General features: G+C 48.3%; 1 protein-coding gene across 2 annotated transcripts in view; it reads left to right on the top strand.

Moving 5' to 3' along the window:
• Nucleotides 1-8,075: 8,075 nt before the first annotated feature.
• The window catches only part of Dpy19l4 (dpy-19-like 4 (C. elegans)), a 59,676-nt gene continuing 52,589 nt past the window's right edge, over nucleotides 8,076-15,162 (top strand). For both annotated transcript variants that reach the window (XM_013012430.1, XM_013012431.1), the window contains exons 1-2: nucleotides 8,076-8,166; nucleotides 11,739-11,849. In XM_013012430.1, the coding sequence (XP_012867884.1) occupies nucleotides 8,151-8,166; nucleotides 11,739-11,849 (127 nt within the window). In that variant the 5' untranslated portion in view covers nucleotides 8,076-8,150. The remainder of the gene's footprint in view (nucleotides 8,167-11,738; nucleotides 11,850-15,162) is intronic.

Here is a 15,162-nt window from a genome sequence, read left to right as displayed (position 1 = left end):
TGGAAGGCGTTCCAGGCCCTTCTGGAGGAGCCTAGAGCCCCTCGTTGTGGAGGGGCGAGGCCCTCGCTGGAGGAGCAGGGGCGCGGCTCCTCGCTCGGAGTTCCCACGGGACGCAGCGGGTCGCGCCCGCGGGCTCCCGGAGCCAGTCCTGGTTGCAGGTCTGCCTCCGGTGGACCCGAGGGACTTTCTGTGTGTCCGTCTTGTTTCTGTGTATCTTAGTGCGGGGATAGACGGGGCAGACTGACACCACTCCCGCCACGCCCCTCTCCAGGACCGTGGGAAACACCACCGAAGTGAAAAGGAGAGCACGTGCTTTACGTGTAGCAATTCGGAAGAGTAAGCTGGTCACCTTCTGCAGCTCGGAGTGGCCCACCTTGCACGTCGGGTGGCGGGCGGAAGGAGCCGTGGATCTTCACACCGTCCAGAGGGTGGCCAGTGTGGATTTCTCTCCAGACGCTTGGCCGCCCTGGCCAGATGCACACGCTCTGGTTCGGCAGGACCCTTGGATAAAAGCCTTTTCACTCCGGCCCCTACCACGCCAGGGGCCGCCAAAGAGCCGCAGGGCGGCCACGAGGAGAGTCCGTCCTCCCTGAGTTGTCCTCCCCGCCCCCCCCCCCCCGTGTCAGTTTCCGACACCTCCCAGCCCCGCGGGCGGCGGGAGAGCTAGAGGGAGGGCACGGGGCAGCCGCCCGCCGCCCCCGCCGCCGCCCCCTGCCGCCGGATGAGGGAGACTCGCGAGCACCTGGGGCGGGGCGGGGGAGGGGCAGTGGCCGGGACTGGAGGGCGGCGCCCGGGGCGGTTCTCGCCAGTGCTCGGGGCCGCGGATCTCACTTCCACGGTACCGCCCTGCGCCCCACGGGACCCCCTGACGCAACGGGGAGCTTTTGCTCCCCGTTGACTTATACAACTGGAGGACCCAAAGTGCCCGGCTTTCTGACACCCCTAAAGCTGTGATTCATCTCCTAGACTGTTCTGTTCACTCACCAGCCCACCTGGGACGTGGCCAGCAGCTGCTCCAGGCGCTGAGAGGGTTCCGGGGGTTGACGGCCGCCTACCACTGACCCTGTTCGTACGGATCGCGCGCCCCAGCCCTGACCGGGACCACACCCACCCGAAGGTAAGGTGAGGCTCCGGGTCTTTCGCCGACCCTCAGGGCGGGTCTCAGCGCAGGCCCACGAATTTGGGCAGAACAGGGCAGCCTTCTTAGAAAGCATCGCTGAAGCTGATCGGCACACTCCCCACGGATCCCGAGGCGCCGTGTCATTCGCGACTCAGGCCGCACCTGATATTAAAGGAAAGCTGCAGAAAGGACACCGATGGAATAAGAAAAGTTCACGAGACATGGAGGAGAAAGTATAGAACAGTGGAGAGACTAAGGAAGAGAAGCTGGAAAGAGAGGGGGCCGCGGAAAGATAGGCCAGGGGAAGGGGAAACGCCGGAGAAAGACGGGCCGAGTGCACACAGCCCGAACTACAGGCGGAAGGCGTCGCCCATCGCGATCTGGCAAGGGATAAAGGTGAAGGTGATGGCCAAGGGTGGGGGAGGGGGGAGTGCGGAGAGACCCGTGTGTTTACTGCAGAGAAACAGGACACGGCGAGAAACTGCCCTAGGAAATCAAGGCGCAGGACTCACGGGTCTGATCAGAGTCCCTGCCGAGTGTTAGTCACTGGGGCGGAACTCAGCGACTATGGCGGACGGAGTTCGGTCCCCCTCCCCGAGCCCAGGGTAACTCTCAGAGGGGAGGGGACCCCCGAAGATTTCTTAATGGATACCGGGGCTCAACATTTGGTTCTACTCGAGCCCCGGGGCCAGCTATCCGGAAAAACTTCCTGGGTGCAGGCGCTACTCAGGGACTACCCGAAGCACAGTGACCTAGGCGTGGGCCGCGGAGCCCACTCGTCCATGGTCAGCCCAGAGGACTCCTATTGGGGCGAAACTCGCTCTCCAGAATTGGAGCTCAAATTCACTTCCAGCTGGGCGGGACTTCAGTTCTGGATCAACCGGACCGCCCCATCCAGGTCCTCACCTTAGTCAGGAAGACGAGTATCGCCTGCACCAGCACCCGCCACCACCAGGTGGCGACATAGACTATTGGCTACAAGCTTTCCCTGAGGCCTGGGCAGAAACCGGGGGCGTGGGGCTAGCCAGGCACCGGAGTTAAAACCGGGGCCCGTCCTTAAGACAATACCCCCCATATCCGGCGTCTACTGGAATTGGGTGTGTTCTGGCCTTGCCAATCAGCCTGGAACACCCCATTGTTAGCGGTCCGCAAGCCACAGCCAGTTCAGGACCTGAGAAGTAAGTAAGCTGACTACGGACCCGCACACCCTCCTCGGCCCTTTACCGCCGGAGTGCCAATGTTATACAGATGCTTTCTTCAGCTTGCCCTTGGCCCCAAAAAGCCAGGATCTGGGGCTGGGAAGGTGGCTCAGTGATAGAGTGCTTGCCTTCCATGCCTGAGGCCCTGGGTTCGATTCCTCAGCACCACATAAGCAAAAAGAAAAAAGCCAGAAGTGGCGCTGTGGCTCAAGTGGTAGAGCGCTAGCCTTGAGCTGAAGAGCTGAGGGACAGCGCCCAGGCCCAGAGTTCAGGCCCCACGACCGGACCCCCCCCCCAAATAAAGGCCCCACTCTCAGCTCCAGCCCTGGGGTTGTCCGATGTGACCAAACCCTTCCACTTACACGTGATCGAGCGCAAGGGCATAGCCAAGGGGGCGCTCACCCAGTACCTACCAGTAGCCTATCTTTCCAAGAAACTGGACCCCGTTGCTGCTGGGTGGCCACATTGCCTGCGGTAATAGCTGCGGCTGCCCTGTTGGTCAGGGATGCTGACAAACTAACTTCGGGACAAGAGCTTGGGACATCACTACCTCTCACACCATTGAGGGTGTACTCAAACGGCCACCTGAGCGCTGGCTTAGTAATGCACGGCTCACCCACTCTCAGAGCCTTTCCTAAACCCTCCCAGAGTTACATTTCAGACACCAGCTGCGCTGAACCCTGCCACCTTGCTGCCCGATCCTGACTTAAGACATTCCACTCCACGACTGTGGTGAGGTTTTGGCTCAAGTGCATGGAATGCGAGCCGACCTGAAAGACCAACCTCTGCTGAATGCAGAACTTGTATGGTACAGCGATGGAAGCAGCTTCGTCAAAAATGGACAGAGGTATGCAGGGGCCGCGGTGGAAACAGACTGAAGTCGTCTGGGTCGAGCCACTCCCAGCCGGAACCTCAGCACAACAGACTGAGCTGGTGGCCGTAACTAAGGCAATGACTCTAGGGAAAGGCAAGAAACTGCCTGTTTATATTGACAGCCGCTATGCCACGGCTCGGGTGCATGGGGCCATCTACAGAGAAAGGGGACTTGAAAGCTGAAGGAAAGAAAATTATTAGGGCTGGGAAGGTGGCTCAGTGGTAGAGCACTTGCCTTGCATGCATGAGGCCCTGGGTTCAATTCCTCACCACCACATAAGCAAAAAGAAAAAAGCCGGAAGTGGTGCTGTGGCTCAAGTGGTAGAGCACTAGCCTTGAGCTGAAGAGCTGAGGGACAGCGCCCAGGCCCAGAGTTCAGGTCCCAATACCGGACACAAAAACAAAAAACGAGGAGGAAATCCTTGCCCTAATAAAAGCCTTATGGTTGCCAAAGGATCTGGCCATAGTACATTGTCCAGTACACCAAAAGCCAAAGGACTCTGTATCGAGGAAACAACTTTGCAGACAAGACAGCCCGAGGGGTAGCCCTCCAAACAGACCAGGTATTAGTAACTACACTACCTGACCCTAGACCACACAGCCTCCCTGAAAACCTGGGCTACACTCAGGAGGAACTAGAATGGATTAAGGGACTGCCCACGACTCAGATTCAAAGAATAGAGTAATCCTCCCAAAAAGACAGGAGAACTGAGTCTTATATAGTTTGCACTGATCCATGTACATGGGCATCAGGAAAATGAAAGATTTACTGAGACATGCTGAAATTAGAATCAGGAGCACCAAGGAAAAGATTGAACACATTGTCACTGAATGCAAGGCCTGCCAGCTGACCAACAATGTATGGAGTGCAGCCAATCTTGGGAAGAGAATAAGAGGAGACAAGCCTGGCACTATTGGGAAGTAGACTTCATTGAGTTGAAGCCTGGCAAATATGGGTATAAATACCTACTAGTCTTCATAGATACTTTTTCAGGATGGTTAGAAACCTTCCCCACCAAATGAGAAACAACGCAAGTTGTAACAAAGAAGCTGTTGGTTGGAAGACATCTTACCCAGGTATGGTCTCCCCACAATGATAGGCTCAGATAATGTTCCTGCATCTGTGTCTAAGGTAATACAAGGTTTAGTGTCTGTACTTGGGGCTGATTGTCCTTCAGCTCTTCAGCTCAAGGCTAGCACTCTACCACTTGAGCCACAGCGCCACTTCCGGCTTTTTTTTTTCTGCTTATGTGGTGCTGAGGAATCGAACCCAGGGCCTCATGCATGTGAGGCAAGCACTCTATCACTGAGCCACCTTCCCAGCCCTAATCTACATTTTCTAAAGACTTTTTTTTCAGTGCTGGCAACTGAATTCAGGGCTTCACGCATGCTAGGCAAGCATTGTATTTCTGAGTTTACCCCAGTCCTCTTCTGAAAACACAGAATATTTCACATTGTTCCCTGAAAACATCCACTGCTTCCAGATTCAGCCTTATCCTTTCTGAAGGTGGCAAAAAAATCATAGTGCTCCTAGAATAGTTTGTACATGAAACTCTGGGAAAATGTGGTATGTTTGGGGTTAGTCCAAGTGAAGCAAAGAGTATACATTTTGGATAGGTACCTAACATCCCATTGGTTGCTTTGACAAAATTGTCAATAAAATTATCATCTGAAAGCCAGGCACCGGTGGCTCACACCTGTAATCCTAGCTACTCAGGAGGCTGAGATATGAGGATCAAGGTTCAGAGCCAGCCTGGGCAGGAAAGTCTGTAAGACTATCTCCAGTTAACCACCTGAAAACCAGAAGTGGTGCTGTGGCTCAAGTGGTAGAGTGCTAGCCTTGAGCTAAAGAGCTTAGGGACAGTGCAGAGTTCAAACCCTATGACTGAAAAAAAAAACAAAAAGCAAAAAACTGAAGTCATGTTAAGGCTATGTGTCTACTAGCCATGCACAGTACTACCTGGAAGCTACTTGCTTTTGGGAATCATAGATTGACCTGCTGAAAACTCACCTATAATGACAGGCAATGCAACATCTTGAGCAGTTAAGAGTTTTGCCTTTTTAGGATAAAGAATATATTTTCAAGGGCTGGGAAGGTGGCTCAGTGGTAGAGTGCTTGCATGCATGTGGCCCTGGGTTGGATTCCTCAGCACCACATAAGCAGAAAAAGCTGGAAGTAGTGCTGTGGCTAAAGTGGTAGAGCACTAGCCTTGAGCTGAAGAGCTGAGGGACAGTGCCCAGGCCCAGAGTTCAGGCACCATGACTGGCAAAATAAAAATAAAAAATAAAGAATATATTTTCAACAAGAAATGTCTTATTTCATTTATATCAGATCACACTGATTTGTGGATAGGATATTCCACTCTTGTTATCCTTAGACTTGAGGGCCCAAGGGAAGTTTCTAGAGGTACACACAATTTTGTCTGTTGATTTCCATCTAATGGTTGAATGATTCCATTTCTCATTTTAAGAAGCTTTGTCCCCTTCTTAGTAATCTAGGAAAATTTACAAGGTAATCATGAAATTACAGCATGTCAGAGTATAGTGACAGTTGATTATAATTTTAGCTTCTTGAGAGGCAGAAGTAGGAGGATCACAAGTTGGAGATTACTCCTAAATTAAGTAAACTCTCTCAAAACCAGTAAAAAACAGGTCCTAGTGGCTCAGGCCTGTAATTCTAACTACTCAAGAGGCTGAGATCTGAGGATCAGAGTGCAGCCAGCCTGGGCAGGGAAGTCTATGAGACTCTTCTTTCCAATTAATCACCAGAAAACCTTAAGTGGAGCTATAGCTCAAAGTGGTAGAGTGCTAGCCTTGAGCAAAAGAGCTCAGGAACTACACCCAGGTCTCAAGCCCCATGACAGACATAAACAAAACAAAGAAGCTTTTTAAAAAGGGGCTAGAGGTATGACTCAACTGGTAGAGCAGCTTTCCTCTGAGTGAGGCCCTAGGTTCAATTCTCACAATAATCATAATAAAACACTATAGTCCATCTATTACCTTAAGACCACAGACTTGGAAAATACTGGGTTTGATGTTCCATAAAAATAGGCTAGTCCATGTCTAGGGTCCCTGTCATATCCTGTGGTTCTCAAGGCTCATTTTTTCATTTCACAGCTTGACCTGTGGCCTTTTTTGGTCCACTGTTTTTTGTTAGTGCAGTGCTGACTGAAGGCCAAAGACATATTTAGGTGCATGACATACTTAGTCAACGAAACATAAAAGAACTCTCCCCACATATCCTAGTTTAATGAAGGTACTTTTAGGACAATCTTGCTGCTTGCTAAGAAAGAAACATCCATAATTACTCAATGACTTCAGTGAATTCTATGCTTTTCCTTCCTTCCAGCTCTAAAATTGTCATTTCTAAATTTACTACCAAGTAAGGTTGGAGAAACGGTCCTGGTGCTTGAGGTGAAAATATGGCATTACAAATGAAAACGGTTGTGCTGTGTAGTACCTATACAAACTCTTCATAAACTGTATTAGTATCTTTTTTTTTCTCTAAGGTAATCTAATCATAAAACGCTTATTTCACCATTTTTGGTGACCCAGAACCAGAACAAAACTTTCGTAATGATTAAGAGTTCTGCTGGCTGCGTGCCGGTGGCTCAGGCTTGTAATCCAAGCTACTCAGGAAGCTGAGATCTGAGGATCGCTGTTCAAAGCCAGCCCGGCAGGAATGTCCTTGAGACTATTATCTCTAATTAATTAAGCACCGCAAAGCTGGAAGTGGCGCTGTGGTGCAAGTGGTAAAGAGCTAGCCTTGAGCCTCAGTGCTCAGGGGAGTGCCCAGGCCCAGAGTTCAAGCCCCATGACTGACAAAAAAAGCTCTGCTAAGCCAGGTGCGGTAGTGAACATCTGTAATTGCAGCATTTGAGAAGAGGAGGGAAGAAAATAGCAAATATGAGCTCAGCCTGAGCTATACAACAAGACCAAACGAAAACAACAACAAAAACAAAGGAAGACAAAAAGGAGCTGGATACAAGTGGCTCAGGCTTGAAATTTACTTAGGAGGCTGAGATGGGAGGATCACAGTTTGACGCCAGCCTGGGCAGGAAAGCTCAAGACACATCTGTGGCCCCGGAGGTAGAGTGTTAGCCTTGAGCACAAAAGCTCAGGGACAGCGCCCAGGTCCTGAGTTCAAGACCCAGGACCAGCACATAATTCTTTTTTGGGGGGAGGAGGCCGGCTGTGGGGCTTGAACTCTGGGCATGGGCACTGTACCTCAGCTCTTCAGCTCAAGGCGAGCGCTCAACCACAGCACCACTTCCGGTCTTCTAGTGGTTAATTGGAGATAAGAGTTTCACGGACTTTCCTGCCCGGGCTGGCTTTGAACTGTGATCCTTAGATCTCAGCCTCCTGAGTAGCTAGAATTACAGGCGTGAGCCACTGGCGCCCGGCTTCATACACAAACTAAAGGAAAAAAGAAAAGAAAAAGGAAGGGAGGGCAGCGTCCTCGTCCTGACCAAGGGTCCCGATCTGAAACCTCCGTGGGTCCGCAGGCCCAGGCATCTGCTCGGAGCCCTGGGTCCCGTTCTAGACAACTAGCTCTGTGACTTGCTTTGCAATGGGCCCGAATCAGGGGATCCCGGAAGGTGTGGCTGGTACTGGTCTTCGACTCCAGCAGTCAAGGGATCCGCCGGGACGGGCCCGCGGCGGAGGCCCGCGGCGGAGGCCGAGCAGCGTCGCTTCCCGGAAGCAGGCGGCGCCACAACCCGCTCGCGCAGGCCCTGGTGCACCTCGAGAAGCGTCCCGGCAGGCAGCGCTCCGCTTCCGGAACCTTGGTTCCGGGGCCTCCATTGGTGGAGACACGGAAAGGAGGCGGGTCAGGAAGTGGGGGCGCGGCGGCTGGCGCGGGCGCGGGCGCGGGGCGGCCGAGGGGTTCGGAGACGAGGAGGGTGGCAGACTCCGGGCCGCGCGGGAACCGGAGGAGCACCCGGGCCTGCGCCGAGACCATGGCAAAGGAAGAAGGTGACACTCGGAGTCCAGCTCCTTAACTGCCGAGGCCGGTCTCGGGAAAGGGGCGGTGGCCCCGGGGCCCAGAGGCCTGGGCTGCAGGCGGCGGAGGCAGCCGCGGGGCGGCGGGGCGGCGGGGCGGGCGGGACGGACGGAGGGATTTGGTGCATGATCTCGGGGGCAGCCGAAGGAAAAGCCCGGAGTTATGTCTGCCTCAGAGGATGCCAAAGTGAGGCTTAAAGTTGGAAGTTGGTAGCCAGAGAAAAGTGTGAGCACACGTGTATGTATGTGTGTAAAGTGTGTATCTGTGTGTATGTGTGGTGTCAGCTGAGGGTCATTAGCTGAGCATTAACCGAATAGGGAACGTGTAGAAGATGTTGATTTAGATCCAGAGTGTACTTATGAATATGGTAGTTTAATCAAAACCCTTATGTTTAAATATTAACCAAAACAAAGACCTTGGAGGAGAAGGGACTGGGGTACATAGAGGTAGGGATTTGAGATAAACCTGCTAAGGTACATTGGAAGGGAATGGACACGCAGTGATTGAAAAAAGGTAGTTTATTTACAGTTGAGGGATAATGTCAAAGGGCAGAACTTGGACTACACCTTGGGGGATGAAAAGGCTGAAATTTAAGGACGGTGGTTTGGAGCTAACTCCCGGCAGATAAATCTTATAGGCCCTTTTCTCCGGTTAACCAGCAAAAAGCTGGAAGAGCAAAAGAACTGAGGGGGAACATAAAGCCCTAGGTTCAAGCCCCGGTATATACACAAAATACCTTACATTGGTCTATATATTTCACTTGTATCCTGATGTCATTTATATCTTTTATCATTTACACTCTTAGATATTCTGTATTTTCCAATTGAATACTCTTGAAATCTGAACTTCTAAAAAAGTTTTCCTGATGTAGTAGAAGATGGGTGGGTGGATGTTCTTATATTTCCTGAATCAAATGTTGGAGTAAAGAAAGAAGTGACAGTCGGGCGCAGGCGCTGGTTGCTCACCCCTCTAATCCTAGCCACTCAGTAGGCTGAGATCTGATGGTCGTTGTTCAGAGCCAGCTCAGGCAGGAAAAGTCCTGAGACTTTTGTTTCTGATTAACCATCAGAAAACCAGAAGTGGAGCTGTGACTGAAAGTGGTAGAGCGCTAGGCTATCTTTGAGCAAACATGCTCAGGTCATCACGAACAGTGCCCAAGGCCCTGAAGTCAAGCCTAATACCAACAAAGAACACACACACACACAAGGAGTGACAAAACTTCAATAGAAGAATGTTGGAAATTATATATAGTCTCTGGATGGACATTTGCAAGATATTTTAGCCCTACTATTTCATCAAAGATTGTTGGACCAGAGATGAAATAGTGGATTGTTTTTGTGGGTATATAGCCATTTTCATTTAGTTTGGTTTTTCTTTTTTCTTTTTTTTTTTAGTCGGTTGTGAGGCTTGAACTCTGGGCTTGGGCGCTGTCCCTCAGCTCTTCAGCTCAAGGCTAGCGCTTTACCACTTGAGCCACAGCACCACTTCCGGTTTTCTAGTGGTTTATTGGAGAGAAGAGTCTCAAGGACTTTCCTGCCCCGGCTGACTTTGAACCGCGATCCTCAGGTCTCAGCCTCCTGAGTAGCAGTTTGGTTTTTCTTGATAGTGTTAAAAATGTAATCTTGTGAAGCCAGCCAGTGGCCTACACCTGTAATACTAGCTACTCAGGAGGCTAAGAGCTGAGGATCACAGTTTGTAGTCCACCCAGAAAAGAAAATCTGTAAGATTTATTTATTTATTTATTTTTTGTTGGTTGTGGGGCCTGAATGCGCCCTCAGCGCTGTCCCTCAGCTCTTCAGCTCAAGGCTAACACTCTTGTCGCTTGAGCCACAGCGCCACTTCCTGCTTTTTCTGCTTATGTGGTGCAGAGGAATCAAACCCAGGGCCTCATGTATGCAAGGCAAGCACTCTACCACTGAGCCACCTTCCCAGCCCTATGAGAAGCTTTTTTGTTTGTCGGTCGTGGGGCTTGAACTCTGGGCCTGGGCGCTGTCGCTGCGTTCTTCAGCTCAAGATGAACACTCTACTGCTTGAGCCACAGCGCCACTTCTGCTTTTCTAGTGGTTTATTGGAGAGTCTCGAGGACTTTCCTGCCCGGGCTGGCTTTGAACCGCGATCCTCAGATCTCAGCCTCCTGAGTAGCTAGGAGGTGTAAGCCACAGGTTCTTGGTTCCTATGAGATTCTTATCTCCAATTAGACACCAGAAAAGCTGGAAGTAAGTAGAATTGTAGGTTTAAGTGCTAGAGAGTTATTATCCTTAAGCAAAAAATCCCCTCAGGAATAGTACCCAGGCTAGGGACAAAAAAGAAAGAAAAAAGAAGAAATGGTGAAAAAAATTTATAAAACTTAGACTTGTCAGACTGGATTCACTAAATGTACAAATTTTTTTTACTATAGTAGTGTTTAAAGATAGATTAGTGAACATATGAATTTTCTTTGAAACTTTAAAAATACCTTCGTTTTACTCATTTTTTTAACACTAAAGCTGCAGAACCATCCATCTGATCAGTAGCAACAGATTCTGCTATTTTGACTTATTTATTTAGATTTATATTTCACAGCCTTAACTCATTACTTAAAGAAAAGCCTCCTTTCCAATCCTAAAGAGATTAATTCCTGTTTTTATTTTTTGGCTAGTCCTAGGACTTGAACTCAGGGGCTAGGCACTGTCCCTGAGCCTCTTTGTACTTGAGGCTAGCACTCTACCACTTGCGCCACAGTGCCACTTTTGGCTTTTTCTGAATAGTTTATTGGAGATAAGGGTCTCAGGAAGGGCTGGGAGGGTGGCTCAGTGGTAGAGCGCTTGCCTTGCATGCCTGAGGCCCTGGGTTCGATTCCTCAGCACCACATAAGCAAAAAGAAAAAAGCCAGAAGTGGCCCTGTGGCTCAAGTGGTGGAGCGCTAGCCTTGAGCTGAAGAGCTGAGGGACAGTGCCCAGGCCCAGAGTTCAGGCTCCACGATCAGACCACCCCCCCCCCATAAAAAAAGAAAAAAAAGTTACCTTAGGCATTAGTAAAGACTCAGTATGACTTGGTTTAGATGATGAAAGTTAAGCCAGGTGGGCTGGGAAGATAGCTCAGTGGTTAGAGCGCTTGCCTTGCAAGCATGAGGCCCTGGGTTCGATTCCTCAGCACCACATAATCAAAAAGGAAAAAGCTGGAAGTGGCGCTGTGACTCAAGTGGTAGAGCGCTAGCCTTGAGCTGAAGAGCTGAAGGACAGTGCCCAGGCCCAGAGTTCAGGCCCCACGACCGGAAAATAAAAAAATAAAAAAAAAAAGAAAGTTAAGCCAGGTGCCAGTAATCCTAGTGACTCAGGAGGCTGAGATTTGATGAGCATGGTTCAGAGCTAGCTGAGGCAGGAAAGTCTGTGAGGCTCTTAATCTCCAAATAAGCACCAGAAAACCAGAAATATGGCTCAATGTGGCTAACTTTGACTGAAAAAGCTTAGGGACAGTGCCCAGATCCTGAGTTCAAGCCTTATGACTGACACACACAAAATGCAGATGATTGATGCATGCATTATAATATCTCACAATTTTTAAGGACCAACTGTAGAACTGCGCCAAAGGAAAAAACCAAAGTCTTCAGAAAGTCAAAGATCTGCCAAAGAAGAGAAAATCAATGACACTCCAATTCCTGAAAGAACTCCAAAACGTAAGTTACATAGATTTTCAACTTTCTATTATTAGTACTAAAAATAACTATATGAACTTTTTTTTGTCAGTCTGGGGCTTGAACTTTGTACCTGGATACTGTCTTTGGGCTCTTCAGCACAAGGCTAGCACTCTACTACTTGAGTCACAGCACCACTTCTGGTTTTCTGGTGGTTAATTAGAGATAAGAATCTCACAGACTTTCCTGCCCAGGCTGGTTTTGAACCTTGATCCTCAGATCTCAGCTTCTTGTGTAGCTAGGATTATAGGCTTGAGCCACCAGCACCTGGCTGAACTACTTTCTTTGAAAATTTTTATTTATTTATTTTTTTTGCTGATCATGGAGCCTGAACTCTGGGTCTGGGCACTGTTCTTCAGCTCAAGGCTAGCGCTCTACCACTTGAGCCACAGCACCACTTCTGGCTTTTTCTGCTTATGTGGTGCTGAGGAATTGAACCCAGGGCCTCATGCATACAAGGCAAGCACTTAGCCAGCTTCCCAGCCCCTCTTTTTTTTTTTAAATGATGGTTTGTTTTGCTTTATTTTGTTTTTTCGTGTTGGGATGGAACCCATAGCCTTATGCATATTTGTCAAGTGTTCTGTCACTGAGGTCTGTCCCCAGCCAAATTGAGCATACATGTGGTTAACTTTTATTAGATTTTGATGTAAAACAGCTCCCATAAATCTTAGTGCTTTATGACAAATATTTATTGATGATTTATGTTATATTACCTGTAGGTTGGCTTGTATAGTTTCACTTATCATGAAGGAACTGTCTCTATTTAGGACGTATTTTTCTTAGGCTAGAAGATAAGAGCAAGGGCTGGGAATGTGGTTTAGTGGTAAAGTGCTTGCCTAGAATGCATAAAGCCCTGGTTTCAATTTCTCAGTACCACATAAACAGAAAAAGCCAAAAATGGCTCTGTGGCTCAGTTGGTAGAGTACTAGCCTTGAACAAAAAGAAGGTCAAGGACAGTGCCTAGGCCCTGAGTTCAAGCCCCCGGACTGGAAGAAAAAAAAGAGAAAGAAAATAGCTAGAATCATACAATAACTCTTAGAAATAAGAGTCTCATAGACTTTTCTGCCTGGGCTGGCTTTGAAGCACAGTTCTCAGATCTCAGCCTTGTGGATAACTAGAATTAAAAGCCAGTGGCACCCAGCTCATACAGTGACTCTTAAAAGTTTCTGCTATAATGGCCGACTGTCACTTCTACTCTCATTCTGTTGACCCAAGCAAGTTATCTAGACAATGGGATACAGAGACTACTGTGATTACAAGGAAAAAATGTTGCAAGCCACATTATAATGGCAGAAATGGCTAATACTTTGGTTGATGAATTTAGTACTTTTTTTTTTCTGGTCCTTGGGCTTGAACTCAGGGCTTGGGTGCTGTCCTTGAGCCTCTTGATGCTCAAAGCTAACACTGTACGACTTGAGCCACAGCTACTTCTGGCTTTTTCTGAGTAGTTTATTGGAGATAAGAATCTCAGGGACTTTGCTGCTCCAGCTGGCTTCAAACCACAATCCTCAGATAGAGCCTTCTGAGTAGGTAGTATTACAGGCATCAGCCACTGGTGCCTGGCTTATTTAGTATTTTTGCAGTACTTGGGTTTGAACCCAGGATCTTATGTTCACTTTACTTGCTTGCCTAGCTGGTGCTCTACCCTAGCACTTTTTGTGAAATTGAGTTCTGCCTTTCTTTTCTTAATGTAACTTTTTCTTTTCTTTCTTTCTTTCTTTTTTTTTTGTTGGTCATGGGGCTTGAACTCTGGGCCTGGGTGCTGTTCCTCAGCTCTGCAGCTCAAGGCGAGCACTCTACCACTTGAGCTACAGTGCCACTTCCAGTTTTCTAGTGGTTTATTGGAGATAGGAGTCTCATGGTCTTTTTCTGCCTGGGCTGACTTTGAACCGCGATCCTCAGATCTCAGCCTCCTGAGTAGCTAAGATTACAGGCGTGAGCCAACGGCACAGGGCCTAACTTTTTCTTGAACATTAGATATTACTCAACTGCACTCTATATTACTATTAACATTTATATAATCTTTCTTTGTTTTTCTAAGCTTGATCAGCATTTTACAGATGAAGGATTTGGTCCACATAGAAGTTACCTGATTAGCCTGGTTTATAACTAACAACTTAATTAAAAGTTAGATCCTTTATTTAAAAAAAAAAATTCCCCAGGGCTAGGAATGTGGCCTAGGGGTAGAATGCTTGCCTAGCATGCATGAAGCCCTGCGTTTGATTCCCCATTACCTCAAAAAGCCGGAAGTAGCACTGTGGCTCAAGTGGTAGAGTGTTAGCCTTGAGCAAAAGAAGTTCAGGGACAGTGCCCAGGCCTGAGTTCAAGCCCCAGGACTGGCAAAAAAAAAAAAAAAAACCCAGTTGTGGGGCTTCAACTCAGTACCTGGGTGCTATCCCTAAGCTTTTGTGTTCAAGGCTGGTGCTCGACATCTTTAGTTATAGCTCCACTTCCAGCTTTTTTTGTGCTTAATTAGAGATAAGAGTCTCATGGACTTCTCTGCCCAGACTGCCTTTGAACCACAATGCTCAGATCTCAGCCTCCTGAATAGCTAGGATTACAAGCATGAGCCACTTGTGCCTGGTTTACTTTAAATTTTTAAACTGATCATTTTAAAAGACAATTTCTATGGCCAAGAGTTCTTTATTTTCTCCAAAACCCACATTTATATTAAACATGAAAAGTTTTATGTCTCTTCCATCTTTGATACCTTACAAAGATCAAAATATTTAATATTAAGGTAAAGTCTTTTTGTATAGACATTGAAAGAATATATATTTTTAAATTCTTGTGTCAGAGTCTCAGTATGTAGCCTCAAACTTGCTATGAACCAAAGCTGGCCTTGAATTTAAGGTCCTCCTGTCTTAGATTCCTGAGTACTAGCTTCATAGGCCATGCCCAGCTAAATTTTTTTTTTTTTTTTTTGGGTCCGGTCGTGGGGCCTGAACTCTGGGCCTGGGCGCTGTCCCTCAGCTCTTCAGCTCAAGGCGAGCGCTCTACCACTTGAGCCACAGCGCCACTTCCGGATTTTTTCTTTTTGCTTATGTGGTGCTGCGGAATCGAACCCAGGGCGCTCTACCACTAAGCCACCTTCCCAGCCCTTGCTAGTATATATTGTGTAGAGCAAATGTGCAATTCACATGCTACATGCTGTTTTAAACAGGATATGCATGCGCTATTAGGAACAGTTTATAAACAGTTATTATTCGTTACTATTTATTTATACCCATACTCACTGCCTTATACTTGCTAGGCAAACACACTTGCCACTGAGCCTTTGCTTGTTTTTTTTTTT

This window comes from Dipodomys ordii, unplaced genomic scaffold (genome assembly GCF_000151885.1).
Source record: "Dipodomys ordii isolate 6190 unplaced genomic scaffold, Dord_2.0 Scaffold17, whole genome shotgun sequence".
Lineage (NCBI taxonomy): Eukaryota > Metazoa > Chordata > Mammalia > Rodentia > Heteromyidae > Dipodomys > Dipodomys ordii.
Note: the sequence above shows the minus strand (reverse complement) of the source record. Positions and strands in the feature narration are given on the sequence as shown.